Source organism: Enoplosus armatus, chromosome 16 (genome assembly GCF_043641665.1).
Source record: "Enoplosus armatus isolate fEnoArm2 chromosome 16, fEnoArm2.hap1, whole genome shotgun sequence".
In the NCBI taxonomy this organism is placed as follows: Eukaryota; Metazoa; Chordata; class Actinopteri; order Centrarchiformes; family Enoplosidae; genus Enoplosus; species Enoplosus armatus.
The window spans coordinates 5,240,266-5,264,555 of record NC_092195.1 but is presented as its reverse complement, the minus strand read 5'-3'; the positions used below and the strand labels follow the sequence as shown (position 1 = coordinate 5,264,555).

The window sequence follows — 24,290 nt, the reverse complement described above, 5'->3', positions numbered from 1 at the left end:
TTCCTGCAGGGACTGTGTAAAGTCTGAGACGATCACACGTGCGTTTATATGGACTTAATGGTATTTCTATCTCCTCAACTATCAATATAATATTCTATATTATTCCCTTTATATTCCCATAGGGACTCGGGAGGGTATCAGCACAGCAGTGAGCAGTGATCTCTTCTCACTTAATGGTATGTTCATCTTATATGTTATCACTGTAATATTCCTGGGGACTCTGATGTGCCACTTGTGTAGTAGCAGTTTAAATGAAAGCGTTTCCTGCTCTCACATAGTGGAAATACACTAGAGCACACCTCAGAATGTAATACAGCAATGGCACGAGATCAAAAAAAAATAAAAACAAACAGACATAGCATGACTTCCAGCATGCAGTTTCACTGAGCACAATAAAGTCACTATTGTGTAACTCAGTGGTGGAGTATTCAGGCCCTTTACTTAAGTGAAAGTAGCTACAATGTAAAAAATACTCCATTACAAGTAAAATCCCTGCATTTGAAATACTATGTAAGTAAAACACAAGACGTTTTATCAGCAAAATGTACTTAAAGTATCAAAAGTAAAAGTACTCGTTCTGCAGAATAAATGCCCCTGGGTGAAGATGAGTTGTTGCTATGTTTAGGTAGTTTAGACCAGTGGTTCCCAATCTAGGGGTCGCGGCCCTCCAAAGGGTCACACACACACACACACATCATCGTGAGATGATTGATGGGATAGAAAAGAGGAAAAAAACTTCTGCGACACAAATTTGATTTTCCTCTAATCTTTGCTTTATTTGGGAAATATTGGATAATTTAAACTCTTTGGTCCTCAAACAGTTGGGAAGAGAAGAGTTAGGGGAAATGTTTGGTGGAACTTCTAACAACTCATAGACATGTAAGGGGTCACAAGCCAAAAAGGTTGGGAAGCACTGGTTTAATCTTTAAAAAATACAAAATACAATTATCATATGTTTTATCAAAGCAGCTATTGCTGACATTTAAGTGTAGAAACAATATTCCTCTCTGAAATGTAGTGGAGTAGAACTATAAAGCAGCAAAAAACTAGAAATACTCAAAGTATACTCAAAGTACTCAAGTAGGTGTACTTCAAAATTGCACTTGAGTACAGTAATTGGGTAAATGTTTGACTGTTACTTTCATCGCTGGTGGAACGAAACACGCTGCCAGTGTAAGAAACATCCTTTGGAGTTTAAATTCTTTGGAAAGCAAATTCATTTCCTATCAAACCTCAAACAACCCTTTGACAGTTCTTAGAGTTATAAAACACTTCATTCTGCTACTAAGTAAAAGAAAAAAAAAGAAAACTTTTGTTCTGAATTGCAGCACTCTAACAGAACTGTGCTTGTGTTCTCGGTCTGTATTTTGAGCAGAGAAACTCACACAGGTTAACATGGGAGACAAATAAGTTGTTGCGATCAGCCATGAAGGTCAAGTGTACGGAACCTGCGGTCCTCTCATGCATGTGCCTTTATGTGGGTCAGTGTGTGAACGTGTGTGTGTACGCGTGTGTGTGTGTTTTATCTCCCTGTGTATCCATCAGACTGGGGGTGATTGGACTTTTTTTCCCCTCTAAAACAGGGCACACCTCAAACACACCTCGCACACTATTTCCTGTGAGATGTCAAGCTTATTGCAGACATCTGGGGGCCAGCGTCTCGTCTTTGGGACGGTGTGTGTAATGACCATGCCTTATCTTTCTCATTACCCAGCCCGACATGTCAGGGGAAAGCTGGAGACGACCCTGCTCTCCTGACAGAGACAGAGAGATGGAAATAATTACCAATGTCTCTTGTGGAATAGGGCGTAAATTGATACACACTAAATACTGTACCTTAGGGGTCTCTCGCTCCCTTTCGGCCTCTCTTTCTCGTCAGATGTACCAGACAAATGAATGCATCCAGAAGGAATTAATTGGATTTGGGAGCAGTCTCCTGCACGATCCACCAGGACAGACAAACACCCCCCTCTCTGCACCCTCTCCTCCCTCCCTCCCATTGGCACACACACACACACACGCCTCCTCATCCTCCTTTATTCCAGTCATGCCTTGCAGAAATGTCTGACACCCCCCCCCCCCACCCGCCCCTATGGATCAGTCTGTGTCCCTTATCCCTCACACACACACACACACACACACACACACAGCGGATTGCAGCCTCTCTCTTGGATACAGTGTTTCCATGGCAGCCACGTTTCCTGCACGTGTAGAATCAGACGGAGTAAGAGAGGGAGAAAGAGACCACTCCTATCGATTCACTGGCTGGCTATTGATTCACAGTCTGCAGCTGCACACTCACCTACAGCAAACACGCACATGCCCGCATGCACATGCACGCATGCACAAACAGAGTGTAAACATCCGACATCAGATTGGATCTTTTGAATAAGGCCCAGCCATGGAATGTGATAATGAGGGCTCACCTTTTCAAGAGCACGCTTTCAACTCTGAAAAGGGGCTTCAATACGTTATATCTCCCCATATTGTTCACCGTGTTACATACAACTGTTACTGTTACTCTTTTAAAAAGGTTCAGAGAGTGAAAAAACCACAAGAAAAAAGAAAAAACACTTTTCAGTTCCAGCTGATTTTATTTCCTTCTTGGAAGAAAAGAAAAACAAATTAAAAAACGACAATCTGTACAGAGGTCTGAGAGGCAGTGATTGACCCAAACATTGGCTGGTTTTGAGCTATAAACATCAAATGATATTGGCATGATTGGACAAAACATGATCATACACAGCATATTGCACAAATGAAAAAATAAAAAAGGACGATAGAAAAGATGTCTTGAAGGTAAAAAAAAAAAAAAGAAAAGAAAGAAAGAAAGAAAAAAGAAAGTCCTGGACCACAATCATCTTCAACATAAGGATGTCCAAAGATGGCTGTCCTAGTGCCTGTCGTTGATCATCATCATACATAAAACACACAATCTTTGCTTATAGTACAGTCAGTTTACATAAATATCTTCATGTTATTATTCTTTTAAAAATCTTAAACACAACAGCTATAGCTACATATACCTGAATCTGAAATACAAATGCTATTTGCCATGCCATAATATAGGAAAACAATTAGCCTGCTATACTTAGCCAACAGGTACAGAAAGGTTAAATACTATTTTTTGATGCAACTTGCGCAATAACAGATGAAGCACTTCATACATCTCCCTCCCTCCAAAGTCTAGGCAAAGTGGAATGAGTGTGAAATTCCATCCAGTGGTTCAAATAAAACTTATCTTGATAAAAAGCACACAGAGGTATTAGCTCTATCCAAACAGTGACTCTCTGGGATCTTTCACTCATATACTTTAGGTCTATGTATACTGGAAACAGCCACCACTCAGACTGGGAGCCTCAGTGGCGCTTTGTTTACTTGGCTGGTGAAACTGGAGTCACTGTGCCATTAAGAAGCATGTGGGTAAATACTGTAAACACTGTGTGAGGTCAGATTGTGCCAAACAACCCCCCCTCTGCACGTCTAAACACCAATGTAGATCCAAACAACAATGTTGTAGGCTACCCACTCGCCGGAAAACCCCCTTTCTATAGATTTTGTACAAAAATACAAGTAGAAAATCATGACACACTCAAATCTCCTTAAAAGTGAGAGACGTCAGACATTTTTAAATAAGATACACTTCTAGCCCTTCCGCGCTGGATACAGACAGGTGTGTGCACAAACACAAACGAGACCTGTACGAGGACAATACTTCTATGTATAAAAAAGTTTGGCCGGTATAAATACATCAATATAAAAAACGTCATCTGACACAGAGGAACTACAAAGTTGAAGCACTAGGCAGAAAGGATGCGCGTCGGGGAACATTGGTCCTGAATTGTGCACTGAGTGTTTAAAAAGGTTCAGAAAAAAAGGGTTTCTGAAAGTTTGGAGTCAGTCTTTGTTTTAAGTCCTGCCGTTGAAAGAGAAGCTGGTGATAGTGAATTGTGTCCTATGGTCACACAAATTGCGTAATTACGCAGCAATGAACATTTTTACGCATTTAACAACAACAAAATCCTCCTCGTATCGGAGGGCATGCGCGTTGAGATTGAAACTATTTTGAGTTTGGAAAAAGAACTACACCTGAATAGCAACTTGATGGTCAATGTGAAATTGGCTATATCTTAAACAAAACCCAACATGACGAGCTCTCCAGTAAATGCCCCGTTTCCCCGACCCGAAATAACATTAAGATTCAAAGTTCAGTCTCAGTCCTCGTCCTCTGCGGATCGGATCGAACATTTGAGCTCAAGTCCGTGTGTCTCACTGCTCTCTGCTTACATTCACTCCTCCTCTGTGTCCAAATGCAAACTAAGCATTTCCTCCGTCTGCGCGTGCCCGTCAAGCGCACTGAGCGCTGTCCAAGTCTGTGAGCGGCGCGTGCCTGGGCTTCAACGCGCACTCAGGCCACCTTTTCTTTCCCGTTTTCACTCTCCCTTATTCAGTGAAAGAATGGCGGAAATATTGTGGTCTGGACGCACACACGCCTGTCAGGGGGGTTGAACAGTTCAAAACGTGGGGGGGACGTCACGGTTCCTCTCCACCGCGGTCCTTTTTCAGTAGGTGAACACCAGGTTGGAGATGGTGGACTCCAGCCAGTCTCCTGAGATCATCTCGCTGACCTCCGGGGTGCAGTAGTCGGGGAAGTCGAAGTGAGATCCCGCCCCGCACTCCCCGAAGCTCCAGTCCAAGTCCCGGTCCAGCTCTGCGTCGGAGAAGCCCATGCCGCCCAGGGACATGCTCTCAAACCCGGGGCTCGGGTTCGGGTCGAGACGCTCGTCTTCAAACTCTTCATCTGACGATGAGGATGACACAGATGAGGAAGAGTGAGAGGCTGACGGCGTTGGGGAGGAGGCGCGAGCGTACCGGAGGCGCGCGGTGTGCGATGACTCGCTGGCCGCCGGGCTCTGCTCCTCGTACAGGCTGAGCGGGTCGCTGGAATCCGCCGAGCTGCTCAGGGTGGGACTGGCCGGGACTCCCACGGAGGGAGGCCCGCTCTCCAGGCTGCCTGCCCCGCCGAACATGTGACCGCGCCTCGCCTCTCCGGCGCGCTTCTCCGGGATCTGTCTGGCCCCAGACACTGACCTGGATTTGAAGAGCGCCTGGTGGTCACCGGGAGAGGCATAGTCCTGCCCCGGAGCGCTCTTCGTGCCCCCTTGTTTGTGCGTCCTGCTCACTCCTTTGGACGCGGGGCTTCTTTTCACGCCGGCTTTGGCGCTGCGCTCCCCGCTCTTCTCTCCGCGGTCCGCCTGCTTACTCGCTCCGCTTCCCGACTTGACCTTCTTCCTGGGCCGGTACTTGTAGTCTGGGTAGTCGGCCATGTGTTTGAGTCTGAGCCGCTCCGCCTCGCGGATGAACGGGATCTTGTCTGTGTCTTTCAGCAGCTTCCAGCGCTTCCCCAGCCGCTTGGAGATCTCGGCGTTGTGCATGTCCGGCGACTGCTCCATAATCTTCCTCCTCTCGATCTGGGACCAGACCATGAAAGCGTTCATGGGTCTCTTGATGTGCCCCGTCGGAGTTTTGCACCACGCCAAGTCGCTCCGCACCCCGGAGGAGGGGGACTCGGGGGTCGGAGATGCATCCATCTCCAAGTCCATTTCTCCCGTGTCCGTGGAGTCCCCGCCAGGGGAATGAGCGTGGGCGCTCTCTGTCTGGCTCATGTGCTGCACCATCCCCTCCTCTAAGTGTCTGGAAACACCGTCCAGTGCAGTGCTTTGACAAAGTTCAAGTGCGCAAAAATGCCTGTTAGGCTTTCACAACAACAACAAAAAATAGTCCTCACTTGTTCTTAGTTCAGGCGCTTTAAAGCCAGACCACTTCTGGATACAGGTCTAAAAAGTTCATCCACGTCTCTTCTTTTCAGGTCAGCCCGTTTTTGGAGACGCCTGCTCTCTCAACTTTTACCAGAGCGCTTCACGGAAACCAAAAAGAAATCCCGAAACTATTCAACAGCAACTTTCAACTGCCTGTGCGGCTGAAAACTCGCCCTGCAAGGCTCGAAACGCGCCGCTGTGGGCAACAGCAGTGCGAGTCCCTTATGTGAACCTGGCTGTCTGCAGCGCAGCTTGTCTGTGCGGTTGAGGAACCATGTGGTTGAATTGAGCAGCTGCGCTTTCTCATAGTCTCCCTGTTTCCTGAGCGCTCTGTAATATTACTGTAAACACAACAACGAGAACCTCGCCGTTTTATACCCTCATCGCGAGATATAAAAGCCAATCAGCGTCTGTCTCCATCCCGATTTTTCAGTCAAGCCACTCCCCCCTGGCCTCCCATTGGTTGAATAAAAAAAACGGGTAATAATAATAATAATGTGCAATGAGGATCGGTGTGTCTGACCTCATTCCTGTCAGACTCCTGGAAGAAAGACGAACTAGGTGTGTGTGTGTGTGTGTGTGTGTGTGTGTGTGTGTGCGCGTGTGTGTGCGTGAGTGTGTGTTTTAAAGGAACACAGTGTCCTTTCCCCCTGCTGCAAGGGGAAGCTTGCAAGGATATACTTAGAACTTCATTACTTTCATGTGGATGAGTATTGACTAAATTTAGATTATGTGTAATATGGGGGGCCAAGGAAATGCTGAGGAAACACAAAAGCAGCCACAACATGTTGTGTTAGTCAGACTGCAGTGTGGTGAGCAGGGATGTAGTGGAGAGCAAACCCACCCAAACATAGCTCACCCAACCTGTTATTTACAAATCATTACGACACCAGCTCACATCATTACATCACAGCAGGCCGCATAAACAGATGCAAGTGAGGTGATGATAGCTTTTTTTTTTATTTACACTCAGTGCATTATGGTAAACCAAACTTCTTTAACCAGTAATTATGAATATTACAGAAAAGTGTGCAGAATGATGCTTTCAGGGCCACACAGAACTAACAAAGTCACACTCACTCCGGCAGCTTTCTGTTCTCCACAATGCACAGATTCCTCCTCCTCCTCCTCCTCCTCCTCCTCCTCCTCCACAGCCCCATTATGTTAACATGTCCGTGTCATGTAGGATCACGTTACAGCCTGTGTCGCTAGATGTCAGGCTAGAGCCAAAGGGAGCTGATGAAGTATACATTGTGTGCATGTGCATGTGCATGTGTGTTAACATGAACAGCAGATCTATCTGCATCCCATGATCGGCTGCTTTGAGCCGCCATCATTAAGTCATGCAGGTGATGTCATCAGCTTGCAGCGAAAGGCTCCCCTTGATCCGTGAGTGTTTTTGGTGATAAACAAAAAGTGGGCAAACTCTGTGCTTCAGTTGATGGTTGCCGAAGGAAAAATGAACAAAAAAATCTTTTTATTTTGTCTGATTATATCTTCATGTAGTCCAACATCACTTATGTACTTATTATGTGTATTCTTAATTTATGACAAGATCTATGTCAGGCTAAAAAAAAAAAAAAAAATCATAAAGTCTTTAAAATTTCACAACCTCTTCGCCCCCCCTCGATGCTTACATAAATCAAACACATAAATAATAATGAGCTCCTTCATCAGTCTATATCTTCAGCTGCCCCAATTACAAGCGTCCACCTGCCACTGGATTAAGTTTGCTATCTCGCTCTATCTCCTTCCCACACACACACGGCGGCATGCGTGCACGCGGGTTTGTTTGAACAGGTGTAGCAGGTATACCTGTAATCTTATCTGATGTGTGAGAAGCAGCTGTCAGGTAGCTTTCCACTCTGTCACCAGCAGATGCGAGGCTCTGGCAGCTCTGGCAGCGCTGGGACGCCGAGCCCCCATCACGCCGGCCTATCGCTCTGTCATCTTCAGAGCTGCCGGAGCCATGTGTTTACCCCAAATACACCGGCGCTTTGTCTCGGCTCTGTTGACGCCTAAAGGGATGGTGTCATTATGAGAGAGTGCTTTGGGAGGCTGGGGCTATTACAGCGACTTCTTAAAAGTGTGCGCGGTGCAGAGTTAGACTGGTGTGGGGGATGATGTGCTGATGTTGATATTTCTGTGTTAAATCTGTGATACTTTCATGAACAAAAACAGTAAAAAGTAGATGGGTTTTTGCCAGAAGTATGTTCTTATCACGGTGCAAAACTTGTGACATAGCATTTTGCTAACGCTGGGACACTAAAACACTCCATTAAAAGCTGTAGTGGTGAAATTATTTTAGGGGCTTTAAATAATAACATTAAAACCAGATTTACTCGCGTTCCATTATTCCGGAGCTGACTGACACTGTGTTTAATATGCGATTTTTAATAAAACATTAACATTAACCTGATGCCAGGCTAACCCTAGAGCAAACTGCAGGCTAAATGAGCGTACAGCATGTGACTGTGTGTGTGTGTGTGTGTGTGTGTGTGTGTAAGTGTGCCTCTTTGCAGGGAGTTGGGTTTATTATAACCGAGGCTGTTGTCGACCAGCCTGAATAACAAACGGGAGCACAGTCATCACAGTGTGTCGTAAAAGTATGGGGGGGGATCCAATAACAGAAAGCCAAGAGATGGAAATGGAAGACGCAGGGAGCGAGCTGCTTTGAGGAGAAAGTGTGTGTGAGCGTGTGCGTCTCTGCATGCAGTCAAACAGAGGTGCTCATTACCATGTACTTGCCTTTTTCAACCGCCTAGGAATGACGTGCCACTTTGACCTGCCTGCTCGTCACCCAGGGTCAAACACAATGAGGCCTTTGTGTGTGTGTGTGTGTGTGTGTGTGTGTGTACATGTGTGTGTGTCCGTCCCTAACTGAATTGGAGCCTTTCCAGGGATTGAAAGTTTGAAAGCCAGTGGGAAGTCCCCCTCCAGCCCGCAGTTAAACAGAAAAACTGAAGACTAAGCACCGATTTGCATACACACACACTCTTTCTCTTTTTCTTTCTCCCTGTGTGACTCATCTACAGGCAGTTTGTCCTCCCTGTGTTTTGTGTGGATGTGGCAGACAGTACAGGTGGCCATCTCACCATATCACCCACCTACTGCTGTCAGCCCTTACACAACAACGCTAACAAAGTTAGTTATTTTTAAGTTGCCATGGAACACACAGTACCTAATACTTCATTGTGTCCTTCTGTGTTTCTTCCTCAACTTTGACAATCAGGGCTAAAAACAGATACACGAGAGAGAGATAAGACAACTTTGAAATGGCACAAAATAACAGGAACATCCCACAATATAGTGCAATCCAATATAAAAAAAACCCTGAAATTAAAGCTACCGGGTCACATCTTTTGTAGTTTTTGAGGCCTTCATTTTTAGTGTTGTTGCATTGGATTGCATTATATTGCACAGGTGTTACTGTGTATCCCCCCCTGAAAACCCTCTCTTGATGACCACAAGTCTTCTACTTCCTTCTTTACGTTTGGTAATAGAGCTTATATTCGGAGATGCGAAGACAATTCTTTTTTCTTTCCATCCTTCCTTGCTTTCTTCCTTGATCCCTATGTCCTTCCATCCTTCCACCACATTTAAAAATCCTGGAGACACACAGAAATAGACAGAGCGGTGCAGAAGAGCAAGTGAGTGTCACATAGATGCAAAAAGAGAGAGCGTCCTTGACGGCACAACATGAACAAACCAGAGGCGAAATAAAGAGCGACTGCAAAAGAAGAGACAGCAAACGAAACACTTGTTGTTAAGAAGGGGATAGAGCGATTTGGGAATCCTCGCTTCCTCACTTGCTCTCCCCTCCATCGCTGCTGTAATCCAGAGGATTCGCTCGTGGTGGGGAGAAAAAAAAAAAAGCGATGGGAGTCAGATGAAGGGAAACGGATGAATGAATGAGCGCAAAGACGGAGGTGTGGTCAAGACGGCGACGCCACGCCCCGGGAACTCCCAACATCCCTCGCCCTGGAGAGTGATGACGAGGCAGGTCAGATGATTGCTGTGTCACAGCAATGCAGACAAACTTACATGTACACACACACACACACACACACACAAGTGCATAAACACACACAAACTCACGGCGAAACAGAGCCAGCTAAGTACCAGTGTACCGCTGCAGGACCCAGACGTACTGCAGAGTCAAATCGAGAGCGCAGACACACACTCTCTCTCTCACACACACACAGCAAACTTGCTCACAAGCGTACACACACTCGCTCACACACACACACACACACACACACACACTCAGCCACTCTCACAGCTGCACTCTACTACAGTCAGACACTCTGATACAACGATCGTTTTTTTGGGGGCATTGTCTAAAAGCCAGAGGAGTGGGAAGGAGCGGAGAATGAGAGCAGAGGAAAAGGAGGGGGGGAAAGGGAAGGAAAGGAGAGCAGAATCAGGAGATGGAGAAGTCGTCAACAGAGGTTTTTGCTCTTTTTGCAGAATTTGACGTCCTTGCGCTCGTTGGCTTCCATCAAAAGGGCATTCGACATACGACGGGGTGGAGGACGGACACTTTCAGGAGAGGACATCTCTCAGACCTGGATCTGTATGGAGCGGCGCAGGAATGGATATACTGCAAAAGAAGAAAGAAAAGACATGCTTCTTTTTTTTCTGTCTATATATTTTTGGGAGGGAAGTCGCAGCAGAGTTTGGAGTTTGCTGCGGTCGCCGTGGTTGTTGCAGAAACATCGACGGCTGCCGGGGCGCGGAAGAATCGGGTCTGGGGAAGAGACAGAAAGCATCATAAAGAAGTTAGGTAGCGAGTGGAGACAGAGGCAGACAGTGTGGAGAGTGCGTAGGAAGGGGAATGCGGAGGCAACATTGCATGAAAATTTTTCCCCCCAAAAAAACCTCTCCGTAGTGCCGCATATCATCGAGGAGAAGGCAGGCAACTGCAACGCCTATCTCCTCTCAATCTCCTGCGTTTTTACCTTTCACTCTGCCTCTCCCTGTCTACATATACATCTACGTATGAGACCCACATGCCAACAACTTACGCTGACTAAGCTTTCGATGGTACACAGAGACCCCATATCACCTCGCACCCCCCTCCTCCTCCTTCCCCCTCCTCCTCCTCCTCCTCTGTTGTAGGCACATCATCCTCCAGGCAGGTCAGGTCAGGCAGGGCTGGTTGTGTCCTCACGTAGCCCAGGGAGCGGTGTCCTCAGCTCGGGCACGGACGCAGCCGCAGCAGGGGTCGGCGAGGACCAGGCGTGGAGCTCTGAGGCTCTCTCTGCAGCTCCAGACAGGCTCCAGACGCACTGACCTACATCAGCCTCAGTCAGACTGGGAGAGAGATGGAGAGAGAGAGAGAGAGAGAGAGAGAGCAAGAGAGAGAGAGAGCGAGAGAGAGAGAGGGATGAGGTGGGGGGTGTGCAGAAAGAGGGAGAACGAGAGAATGATTGAGAGACTGGTAAGCAGGCAAACGGGTGGAGAGGCTCGGTTTGCCAAAAAGAAAAAGCAACGTTTATCAAAAAAAGTGCAAGACGGTGGCACGATGTGAGGAGGAGGAGGAGGAGGAGGGGGGGGGGGGGTGGAGGAGAGAGAAAGAGGGAGAGAATTAAAATAAAACTAACTCTCAACCCTCCTTCCACACTAATAACGCTTAAAAAATCCCTTTTTGTCATCATCTCACTAATCTTTATCCTCGCCTCACTTTTTCCCCTTTCGCCTCTCATCCCTCCCCATGTCGACTCCCTCTTCCTCCCTCACCCTCTCCCTCTCTCCTTCTGTCTGTTTAGCTTGATTTTCATCATATACCATCCGAAACGTCTCTCACTGTGGGAGGATTAGTCCGTCTCTGGCTGCCTGCTTATCTGTCTGCTCTGGCTTTCGGCTGCAGAGAGAGAGAGAGGAGGCGGAGGAGGAGAGGAGTTGGTGGAGGAGGTGTGTGTGTGTGTGTGTGTGTGTGTGTGTGTGGAGGGGAGGGTTTGGCATCTCTTGCTCAGTTGTTGTGGCTATATCAGCTCGACTCAGCTTATTGCGAGTGTGTTTTTTTTGCTGGGGCTGTACAGCAGAGGCTCTGCAGTGCGGCAGGAGTAGAAAGAGAACATTTTGTACTACTGTGTGTGTGTGTGTGTGTGGGTTAGTGTTCAAGCAGGTGTGGATATGTGTGTGCGTGTAGCAATTCACCATGCCTCTCCTTCCATGCTTTGACTAATTGTGTCCATTCCTGCAACGCTCCGCCGGTGTGTGTCCGGCTGGTTGTGTGTGATCATTACTCCCCAGTGCCGGCATCGACACTAAACACGGATCAATACCAATATTGAGGCAGATAGATCAGGCTAACGTTAGCGGGCTCCCCTGGGACCTCATGTGGCAGTGGAAGTCAGTCTCTAAAGCAACATACCTCAGTCACACTAACAATGTCTTTATCCTGAGGTGAACATCTATAGGCCCCCGGGAGCTAGAGAAAAAAAGGCAAGTATATTAGAGGGTACAGTAAAATCCAGCCGGGTCAGTGTATCCTGGTAAGGTCAGCGACTCACAAAGAGATTTGAAAAATTGAAGATGGTCCAGGCATTTAAAGGGTTGGTTTAGTTTTCTTCTCTAAAGCCCACCTGATTTATTGGGAGCTGTCAGTCCTTGCAGTTCATCTATGAAAGACTAACCCCTGTGTTACGGCTGTGGACACATTAGAAGAAGTGGTTGGCTAAGACTGAAGAGATCAGAGCCAATCAAACAAAACATTGGTGGAGAAATCCTCCATAGGCACCTCTACACGGTTTCCTCAGTCAGTCACACAAGAGAGCTTTAAAATATCATTTTTCACATAAATCACTCACACTGGCCATACTGGCTATGATCAGTCCTAACATCATATTGTCCTTGGTAAAGACAGTCAAACAGTCAACAACATACACAAACATAAATGTAAAAATGACAAGTTGTGATTTTATGGGGAGAAACAAAGTTAGGTTGCCAGGCAACTAACGGTGACTTAAGGAAGTCACTACACCCGGCAAGAAATACTTACACAGCATGTAACTCCTCATTAAACCACAACTTGTAATTTTCACACTTCTGTTTGTGTCCTGATTAAACACAGGAGATAATTGTTAATGTTGGGCTTTAGAGGTGCTGATACATTTATTTTTCAACTTTAGACAGAACCAGACTAGCTGTTTCCCCCTGTTTCCAGTCTTTATGCTAAGCTAAGCTAATCACATCCTGGCTCTAGATCGGTCCAAAGTGGGTTCGTTTTCAAGCACACACGGATGAGAGTGGTATTGATCTTCTCATCTAAGCCTTTGGCAAGGAAGTGAAAAAGAGTATTCCTTCAAAGTTCCACTTTGTTAGGTCTTGTGTCACACAGGCATTTTTAAGACAGGAAAAGTAAATTTGCAGGGCTTTCGCGTAAAGACTATAGCAAATAGCAAACCGTTCTCGATAGTGCTGACATTTGAGGGAATGGAGAGAACCGAAGAACACAAAATGGATGTTGGAAACAGTAGCTGATAAAACAATCTCTGAAGAATCAACTGTCACGCTTCTTTTAAGCTGACATGTCCTAAAGGTGCTCAGAATAATGGAAAGTTTGAACATCTATAATTCCATGACAACTGAGCAAAGCCATCTGTTTATAAAGAAGTCAAGAGTTCTGGCCCAAGCAAGTAACTGGACATTAAGTTGCAATTGATTCAATAAATGCCAATAGAGCTGTCCTTTGTATCTACAAACAAAACTAGCCACGACCAACTGTAGCCACTGTACAACTTGCAAGAAGTCACTACGTCACCAAGCTCCCAGAACCACCCATTTTGTGAGTAGGTGCGAACAAATCAAGCTGTGCCACATTCTGGTGTTACTAAGCACTTCAAGTGCATAATAGTGGCCCAAATCGTTGTCCCAGAGGATTGTTGATGCTCGTAATTAGCACCATAAACTCTGTGATTTGAAGGGGCTTTTGGGTACTATGACAAAATCAGGGAGTGTACCTTCAAGAAACAATTGATTTCAAAAATGAACAACTTGTTTATCAATCCACTCAAGACAAAACAATGGCACATTTTCTTTTGGGATGGATTGAAAGAGCTCTCGGTTCACTCCATATGAAATGTGAACCATCCACTTAGATCTCAAAAACCAAGAGCAGCTTTAAAAACAGCGCCAGTCCATGCTGTAGCTTATGTGTACGTTTCTATCCGGGGTGGCGAGGACTGTGTTCCTCATTTCTTCACAATCCCTGCTGTCTGATTATGGCTGAAACTCTAGGCTGCTGCAGCCAAGTTCCAAAGTCAGTCCAGATAGAGACAGATAGAGATGTCACTGTCTCGATCTCTTTCCCATTACTGCTGGAGAGGGAAGTTATCAGGTCCAGATGCAAAGAAAAGTGGGTCACCACGCTAAACATGTGCCAGACCCTATACTTCCCCATATGTACAGGGGCACACTGCTTACACTAGTGCACATATACACTTGCCAAGTCAGACCGTTTTCTTCCCCATCTCCCAAAATAGCACAGAGTGGACTAAGAGTGAGTGTGTTATGTGTGTTTGTCTGGTTCCATCTGGCATATATCTTACATCTACACATACATCCCTGCCTGTATGCACGGTTCCCCTACAGTAAACCTCACTATTTTATCATAACTACAGGGTGTGTTTCACATCAGCTTTCAAGTTTTTTTTGTTTGCCTGCAGTCTTTTGTCTCAATGTCCTTCTCGTATGACATCCAAACTAGTAGCTGCCTTAAACCCCCAGACCCTTTCATGCTGTGCTTCTGCCATTGCAAACAACAGCCTTCTGACAGCGGTGGAGGAGCGCGGTTTGGCCCATGGATCTTTTTAATGGAGAGTTTACAGGCGAACAAGCAGTTTTCTTTTTTTTTCACTGAGGAAGTTTAGTGTTTCTGTGCTCCAGAGGTCATGAGGAATCTGTTGGGACGGGGCCCGGCTCGATTTCAGGGGGATTCAGCAGGCTAAGCTCTAGAAAAGTGTTTGTTGGGAAATTTGAGGCTGTTTGAGGAGGATTTATTTGGGTTGTGAGCCACGGTACATCATCAGAATGGCTCAAATGGCCTCAGGCAGACTATTTATGAGCATGAATGTATTTAAGGCCAAGAGTGCTCTGTCAAAGCATTCACAGAGTTTTCCAAGTATTGCCCAGCGTGACCCTTTTCTCAGAAAAAAAAAAAATGCTGCGCTACCCGGTTGAAATCCATGACACATTTTTTTCTCCCATCCTGTTGCCTTCAGCTTTTTTTCATTGCTTGACACTTTACAAGTAGTGACAAATTACGTTGCGGAAAGCGCTACAGAATAACAGCAATATCTAGATGAACTCAGAGCATGTAAACACTCGGGCGCAGACAAACACACACCGCTGGGCCGGCTGGGAAGGGTAATCTGATTGGACTGGACAGCGAGTGTCAACCCATGGGGCAAATCAGCTGTGTTATGATGCGTAATCGGTCTGCTGTCTGAGGAGGTGTGTGTGCGTGTGTGTTTGTGTGCATGTCACACTGCCACACACACACGGGTCATTCCCTAGCAATGCCCAGGGTGTATTGCATTGATTAGTGTCTGAGTGTTGGTCACATCTTGAGCTGATGGTGTGGCAACGTTGCTGCTATGACAGGGGAACCCTTAGAGAGGCTGCCTGTTGTTGATTCCTTTGGGCTCATCTTCCCTCCTGTGTGTGTGTGTGTGTGTGTGTGTGTGTGTGTGTCCATATCTGTAAACCTGCCTTCTAATGCAGTATCATGCCGGTAAAGAAAAGTGTAAAGAATAATTCTGGTTTATTAAAACTTGGGTATTATTACGGTAGTTTTTATGATATTTTGATGACAAGTTAATAGCTTGGATCTGTCAGCATGGTGACATCATGACAGGGCAAGAAACAGCCATCAGACAGTGTTGCTGCTGTAACTGCTAGCTACGACTGTAGCTAGTGTAGCTTACAGTGACCAGACGTCTCGGTTTGTCCGGGATTGTCCCAGTTTCATGCTGGGTGTCCCAACAAATATCTATGAAATACTAAAATGTCACAGTTTTCAACATTGACTGCCAAATTGTCCTGGTTTTCTCCACAATGAAAATAATAGTTTAATATTATTCTTGTTTTCAGCGCTTACATCAACGTTTATCATGTTCCGTTCCACTCGTTATTACCTAACCCAATATAACAGCGTCTGATTTCAACACTGATTTGTCTGTATGTGTGTCAATCAATCAATGTGTAGCATTATTAGTCCTCCAAACTGCAGTCAGATGATCAGAGAAGATAAGAGGTAATAATTGTGCAGTTTTCCTTTCTCTTCTCTTCCAGATAAGTTTGTCTGTGCTGGAGGTTTGATCATAATCTACATGATCGTCCAGCATTTCAAAAATAAGACCCAGGTTATAAACTGTATGTATCCTTTCAAAATACCCATTCTGCCTTGTATTCTAGTGATGATAATAGTGCTTAAATTAGCTTTGTGGTGAAATAATTTCACGTCACTTATATAATTTTGTTCAGTTAACTTTTCAGCATTCATAACAATAACAGAAAAAATACCTCTGAGTCATTTTCAGACCAAAAATGTTATAAACGCACTACGCGGCTTATTAAAATGGATATTTCCTTGCTCTGCTTTTAGAACGCCCTCCTCTAAAGCTCTGTGGGAACGGTGGATTTTTACTCATTAATTTGACCACAGTGCTGTATGTAAGGTGCTGAAATTAAACAATTGCCAACATGAGAAAAGCAGTGGGGAGTGAGTCTATCTGTTTGTTACACAACACTGAGTCAACGGTGTGGAGCTGTATGTACAGTAATAGCAGACTGTTGGCAGACAGAGAGAACAGGTGGAATAAACACTTTTCTGATGACAATTTACATATATGAGTGTGTGTGTGTGAGTGTGTGTGTGTTTGAAGGAGAAGGGGCCAACCAGTTCACGTTGGCCCAGACTGACCGAACAATAATAATAATACCAAAACGACACAGAGGCCTCGGGGGATTCCACAAATAGGAACTTTCTAAAAGAGAGGAGGAGGAGAAGGCAGGGAGAGGAAGGATCAGACGGGAGAAAGAAAATGGGTTGTCTGTGTTTGTCACCCACACATGTGTGTGTGTGTGTGTGTGTGTGTGTGTGTGTGTACCACGCGCATCGCTTCAGAACAGCACATTCTGGTTCTTGTCTCCGTACTTTAAACTTGCTGAATGTTTCTGTGTGTCAGACTCTTCTCCCCAGGCTCTTTGTTGCTTTTATAGCCCAGGCCGTCTTATCTAACCGGGTCTCCTGAGGAATCCAGAGACAGAGAGAGACAGAGAGAGACAGAGCGAGAGTGGAGCAGAGAGGCTGCACACTGTAGACAGCATGCAAGGGAAGTGGAAGAATTGAAAGTCACATCAACAGTGCTGCTCGGCAATGCAAAAATATCCATCCTAATGAGTCACATAGTCTAGTCTTAAATGAGTATTTTTATTCTTAGAAAAGGCAACAATCTTGACAACTGCGCAAGTCTAGCGCAGAATTTGCTTTAATGACACGAAGGTCACTTTCTTTTTCTCTCTCGACATATTGGTGCTTGTTTGTAGAAAATCGCTGGAGGAAGCAAAACTGCTTTTATAGCAAGTGGAAACAGGTTCACAGGGAAATATGAGCCAAGTTAGTCAGACACTTTTAAAAGGGGGGAATTCAAGGATGTGGCAATTTCTGCACTTTAAAGAGCGATTTGTTAGGTTTATATGGACTTGTGTTGGAGACTGACCAATCAGCTCTAAGCTACCTCTCCACCTGCCAATGTGGCTGCCAATCACAGCAGTAGCTCATAAAAAAAAGGCTGCTTATGCAAAATGGCCTGGTCACACACACACAGGTGAGAATGGAGCCCTGGGGCAGTTCTTGTGCTGTTGAGTCAGACTTTTTTATTAAACTTCCCTACAGATGAAGATGGTGTTAAATTCTACTGTAAGAAGCCAGCACTAAATCCTTTCTACTTTGGATAGTCGGCAATGATCATTGAACACACAATCAGTGTTAACTTGCACATGAGATGGAGCTAATTACCAGGAACACGTGATTTGATTGGTAATCCTCTAATCCTGTATGATATGTGGTTATGGCATTAAATCCAAATTATGCTTTTCGTGTCCACGTCACCCAAGGTTCGGTGTAACGTACATTCAGCATCTGTCCACGTCTGCAGGGGTCTGCACAGATCAGTGACGTTTCTATCTGGCACTTCAGCGTGGAGATAAGTTGCGCACAGTTCAACTGAATAGTGATTTATTTTCCTCTCAGGCTGTTTCATTCAAAGGATTTTTTTTACACGCCTGAAGAGATAGCCAAATATAAACTTTTGAAATCACCATCAAGAGTTTGTGAATTAGAAAATTCTGGTTTAAAAAATGCTGATGTACACTAATGCAAGATTGTTGATTGAATGGTTGATCGTTTTGTTTTTTTTTGTCAGTGACACCTGCTGAGAGTTTTGCTTCTGTGGTGGAATTATCTCCCTCATTGCCTGACATTTCCCATGGCTTGAAGAAAAGAAAACAGACCGATTGACTGTTTAGGATGGACATGTTTTTAAGGCCATATGTGTGTGTGTGTGTGTGTGTGTGTGTGAGTGTGTTGTGGGGACAGTGAGTGCACTGCAGTAATCGGACAGCTATCACATGCAAACATCTCTAAATATCCTCATGTTTCCTCCTCCTCTCGCTGAGATGCACATTTATGTTAATGCCACACTACTGTACCACAGTGTTGCCTCAGCATCACATTACTGGAGCGTGATGTTCCCTGCTCCAGGGCCAAACTCTCTGACTCCCTCTGTGTGTGTGTGTGTGTGTGTGTGTCTGTTCTCCAAATCTGTTTGCAAACTGCTGAGTACAAGCCAGGGAGTGGGTTCACACTGGATTAGCTCTGAGTTGGCTAAACACCAGATAGCAGAGATAACAGTGTTTGTGTGTGTGTGTGTGTGTGTGTGTGTGTGTGTGTGTGTGTGTTGTGGAATGGAGGGGGCAGCTGATATCAGCAAGAATAGGGGAAAACACTGATAAGTCTTTTTCAGGATATGCACTTCTAATGGTCATGGCGGTTAGATGCTAACGAACAGGGCTGATGTTTATTGACCTTTATTGTGAAATCTTTGTTTACAGAAAGCAAAAGAGGAAGGTAAGGAGGGAATAAGGAAGGAAAGAGGAAAAAGAGGAGGAGGGAAAGAAAGAAAGAAAGCAATATAAAAGGGAGGGGGGAAGTAGGGGAAAGAGAAAACAGGAAAACAACAGAAAAACAGGAAAGAGTGGGGAAAAAAAGGAAGGAAGGGAAAGCAAACACACATAGAAAGGGAGGAAAAGAAAACGTAGAGGGAAGTAAGAAAAGTAGGAAAACAGGATGGAAAGAATGGAGTGAGGGAACACAGAAGGAAAAATAGATGGAATAAAGGACAAGAGAAAGGAATGAGCAAATGATGGAAGAAAAAACAAAGAAAGAAAAAGTCACTCAACAGGAAACAGATTCTCAGTCCACAGATTTTGCCTCTTTTTCTTCCTCCCACCAGCTGGAGCCAAACCCAGTGGGAGGAAGCCGTCATCTTCACTTTCCCTCCTTTGTCCTTCCTCTCTTTCACCTTTCCTCCATCTTTTCTCCCCAGAATTAAACCCATCCAGATGAGGCTTCATCTCCTCTTTTTCGTAGGAGGGGAAGGTGAATCTATAAAGGCTTCGCCCGCTCCCCAGCCGATCGATTGATGTTGAAGTGTTTAACTCACAAAGGGCTGCATAAACGGCTCAGCAGCCCGCGGTTTATGCAGAACGCCAGGCAAATCTTTTACAGGACTCCATTGATGTTGCTTGTTTTACCTGAGAAATAAGACGCTAATCCCCTTGATGTGCACCAAACGGAGAGGAGGTGAGATCTGCGGGGGCGGGAGGGGCGGACCTCCTGTCTGTCACCTACGACAAACAAAGCTGCCTCTGCTTCGCCTCACAGCCAAGCGGCATTAGCCAGAAAAAGCAATGCCAATAGATCTCCTGTAAAACCTTCAGCGCTGGAACAGGAAAAACATCTCTTTCAGAAAGTCAACATATAACAAAGATCCTTATTGACATATGAATTATGGTACGGAATTCACTACAACTTAAAGCAAACAAGAGGATTAGCAGCCTCTATGGCCCTTTACGCTGCATGTTAGGTACTATGTTACACATGTCATTAAGTTTGCATTAATAAAGAAATCTGCCGCATTGCTTCACGGCACAAAAGCAGTTTTGGGGCAGTTTTCCCTCTAGAAACAGAGCAAAAAGTGTCATAATCCTGCTTCCATTAAAGGAACTTTTCCAGGAACCATTTTAGAAACTCAGGAAGCTTACCTGCGTTTCCAACAAAGGAACCAGGGTTAAGATTAAACTCCTTTGCCGTAGTTCCTGGCCCCAAAATAAGGCCCTAGTCTGGTGGTGGTGCTTTCTGATGGCCCAGGAACTATTGGGGATCCCATTTGTCCAGGGATTCATGTTTTGTTTGTGTGTTTGTGTGTGTATGTGTTGTGTCCTTTGGTGGCTATTTTACCCGTTGGAGAAACAGTTGACCAATCAACTCACCCTATATAGCTGCATCCATGAAAAACAAGTAGAGAGGCCTCAAAGATGGTGACAAGCAGTGATAAGATCAACACAACTGCACACAATGCTAGTCGACCTACAGAAAGACCATCTCTTAAATTATTGGACTGTTATTAAACTCGTTTCCTTGATTTAGTTCCTGGAAATATTTGGTCGAAAAGGCACAAGTTGGTGTACTGAAAGATGATGGAGTAAAAGGGCTTTTTTGTTTATCTCGTGCATGAGGACAAATAACGCACGCAGGTGACGCGATACACATTCCTTCCAACACTTTCCCCTGATCAACAGGTGGCGGTAACGTGCCGAGATATGCTGCAATGCACCAGCAAAGACAGTGGTGAAGAAGACTGCAAGCTAGAAAACATGGATGAAAACAATGCAGGATTTGAAATACTAAAAAAAAAAATCTGCTTTGCAAATGTGTTATGAGGAAGGAAATGCATTCAACACATTTCTGAGATCTTAAGGGTGCACAGTACATTTTGGTGATTAGCACTGAATGTAAAACATAACTTTTGTGTAAATAAAGTGGATACAAAAGCAACATCCTCTTGGCAAAAGGAAGCAAGACACCAGCCAGCACTTGTGGCTTGTTTAAAAGGCTTAAAAAGAGCTGTCTTTACATTCAGCAGCGTAGAGGAAGTAGCGTGATGTCGTTATACCTCCAGAAGATTCATAGGGAGGGGGTCAGGGTGGATGTTGGTTTCTTTCATTCATCTTTCCAAAACCATAACCATGACCAAGGGCCTTCCCAAACCCTAAGTATCTGTCTTTGTTGTCTCAATTTGAAAACAGAGTGCTTCTGTTGTGTCGTTGTCTTAAAAAGACAGATCAGCAAAACATTCAGCAGGTTATTTCTGGCAAATATTTTGTTATTTAAGTATGATGCTCATGGGAAATGTAGTTTTAAATCTTTAGAAACACCAGCACCGTTGGCTTCCAAGGTTAGCTGAAACTGTACTTTGTATCTTTGTCACCTTCAGACACACACATGACACACACACACACACACACACACACTCATCTTTATGTGTGAGAGTGGGAAAAGAGAAGGCTTGAGTCTCCACCAAATCCCTAAAAGCTGTCATTGACTTCAAACACTGTGAATTCTTCACAGTGGAGTGCTTCTGCCGGGCGACAGAGCTGTCTGTCTATATTTTTCTATAGGGATCCTTTTGATACGGCCTCTGCAGTCCAGACCCTGCGCTCTATAAGGTAAACCGGGGCTCTTTCAATTCGTCTGAAATAAGTTTAGAATCTAGAAGTGTGCTTTATATACAAAAGCAGGCTGTCCAATCTTTTAATACACAGCAATTATATGACCGCCTACTCAGACAACAACTCTTATAGAATTCCTTAAGATGGCAAAACATATATGAGTGAATGTTGAATATTCATATGGCGGAAAGAGAAACACTGCTGCACATACAGTACATATCAATCTACAGAAAGATCATTTACCAATTTAAACAGTGCATTAATTTTCATGAGACATGTGTAATTTATGAATGCATGTATCTATCAGTGTCAGGGTGACATGTGTGGGGTGATAATCTATTCTGTGACCCAAATTTATGTGTTGAAAGGCTACAAAACCGCACTCCAGCCCTCCCATCTGATTTCACAGCTCATCACTGTCAGTACGATATACTGCATGTGTGTATGTGTGTGTGAGGGAGAGAGTATGATAAAAGGAATGTGTTATCCATCTTATCCAGAGGAGATGTTTTGAAAGGAACTCTGTTATTAATAAATGCATGAGAGCCAACAGAAAGAGGAACATTCTGCGGCTTTGCAAAAATCAAAAAGAGAGGAAAAGAAGAAGAAAAAAAAAAGAAATCGCTCCTTGTTAGCATTCTCTCAGACGCTGCCTGCGCTAGGAGCTACGTCCTCAATGAGAGACGTATTATCTCTGGTCAGCTCTCCTATCTATTATTCACAGCTCTGTGAGAAGCACTGGTGGCGAGATCAACAGCAGTCACTTACAATGTATCCCGGAGCAACGCCGTCCTATTCATGTGCAAAAGAAACCTTAATAACCGCGGCTGGAGATAGTGGAGAGGCTGCAAAGTTGGCAAAAGCTCGTGGAAGAGCGGGGCTTTGATTGTCAGGGCTCGTATGGATTCAATGCAAACTAGATTAAGCAAAAAAAATATATATATATATATATATAATAACGTGTTTTTGATGTATTATTCAAAAGCAGATAATGTATAGGCATTGTATACTGGAGAAGTTCAATAAAAGAGAACCTTGTTTGTCCTTTGGGGGGAATATTGTCATGTTTTGTCTTTTTTAATCTACAGCTGACTTTACAGACAACAAACAACTTCTGCAGCTTATTGCTTTATTGAAATCTCCCAACCTGCTGGACACACAGGGAGCCATGCACAGGACATATGCACGCACGAGTGTCCGCGGATTGAGGATTCACGTCTGAAATGTTAATAAATTCAAGGGGAAATTGCTTTGTGTTTATCTGTAATATGACAAAACGCCTCGACTTTGATCCCTGGCGCATGTTATAAGCCCACAAACACACAAATGGCATTTCAAATGCTAATTCCCCATTGTGTATGGGCTTATTAGATAATATGGGAACGCAATATGCGCCTTCCTTGTGGACAATGAAATATGTGACTTGATGCCGACAAACTCATCTTTTTGTCATATTGAATATTATATCACAAGCGACTGGCCATCTCCTACAGATGCAATCACTTTTTTGTATGAATAAAGGATGTGCTGTATTCATGTCCATGTTTGATATTCTGCAGATAAAAATGTCAATAAAGTCACAGTTTTGAAAAAACAAAAAAACAAAAAACAGATGATCTGTTGGTTTGTGTACAGCTTTCTCCTTATGTGCTTTTTAAAGCTGCATTTCTAAATCTGGTTCTATGGAAACGCATTTGGCTTTGAGTGCTGTCCTGGCAGGCAGAGAATATTTAACAAGCCAAATAGCCTTGCTTTTTTTTTCCTTTTTAGGTACCCGGCTGCTGTCTGTTGCTATGCAACCGCATCCTCCAAATTGTCAGATTCAGGGCCACATTCCCCTCCTTTTCCACCCCCTTTCCTGAATAAAAAAAAAGTGCAGAGGGAAAGGTACTTTGTACAAGAAGTGAGGCGTGCACGGTGCAACACCACCCTCAGGATTCCTCATTTAAATAAACCCCAATATTTGAGTTCCCCATCACACATTAGAATTTTCAAGAGCTGCTTGTATTTTTACAACTCACCTTTGTTCAGCGCACACCCTGTTCATTCTGCATTCACTCATTCGAGCCTCGCGATTCCTCCTCTTGTTCTCCCCCTTTTCTGCTGTGTTCTTTTCATCAAAAACCTCTCCTTCACTGTGCTCGTCTTTGTTTGTCTGCTACACACACACACACACACACACACACTCTCTACCCGTGCACATACTGTATGTCTGTGAGGCAGACTGTCTCTATAATTGGGTTATTCTTCTCTTCACCGGTCTGATGCACTGAGACACACTCGCATTTGTGCACGCACAGACACACACATACAAATGTGCACAGACACACAGACACACACACACACACACACACACAGGAGTTTGATGTGTGGAGACGTTTTCATACAGATTGTTGCTGAGGTAGGAGAAGCGCACCCATGCATGAGTTTTATTGAGGCCTATAAGGGAATGTAGGGCCCCACGTTGTGATTGGATACACAAGTTGATATCAAAAACGACAACAGGGACAGCTTGAGAACTCCTCTGATCGATGCATATTGTCTATTCTGCATGTGCAGCATCGCCTTTACCGGGGTGTATTCAGTTCTGATTCTCCCCTCATGCGGTGTAACTTTGAAACCTCTCCAAACAAATCAGCCCAATTTATGTGACAGCATATCGTGACCATG

At 44.7% G+C, this 24,290-nt stretch overlaps 1 protein-coding gene across 1 annotated transcript; it reads right to left on the bottom strand.

Annotated features, from left to right (window-relative positions):
• Positions 1 to 2,574: 2,574 nt before the first annotated feature.
• On the bottom strand, positions 2,575 to 5,886 carry sox4a (SRY-box transcription factor 4a). Its single transcript, XM_070921299.1, has one exon. It carries the CDS (start codon positions 5,676 to 5,678, stop codon positions 4,563 to 4,565), a length of 1,116 nt encoding a protein of 371 aa, XP_070777400.1. The 5' UTR covers positions 5,679 to 5,886; the 3' UTR covers positions 2,575 to 4,562.
• Positions 5,887 to 24,290: the final 18,404 nt, after the last annotated feature.

Coding starts and splice junctions, on each gene's coding strand:
- sox4a (XM_070921299.1), bottom strand. CDS start 5,678: ATGGTGCAGCACATGAGCCAGACAGAGAGCGCCCACGCTCATTCCCCT.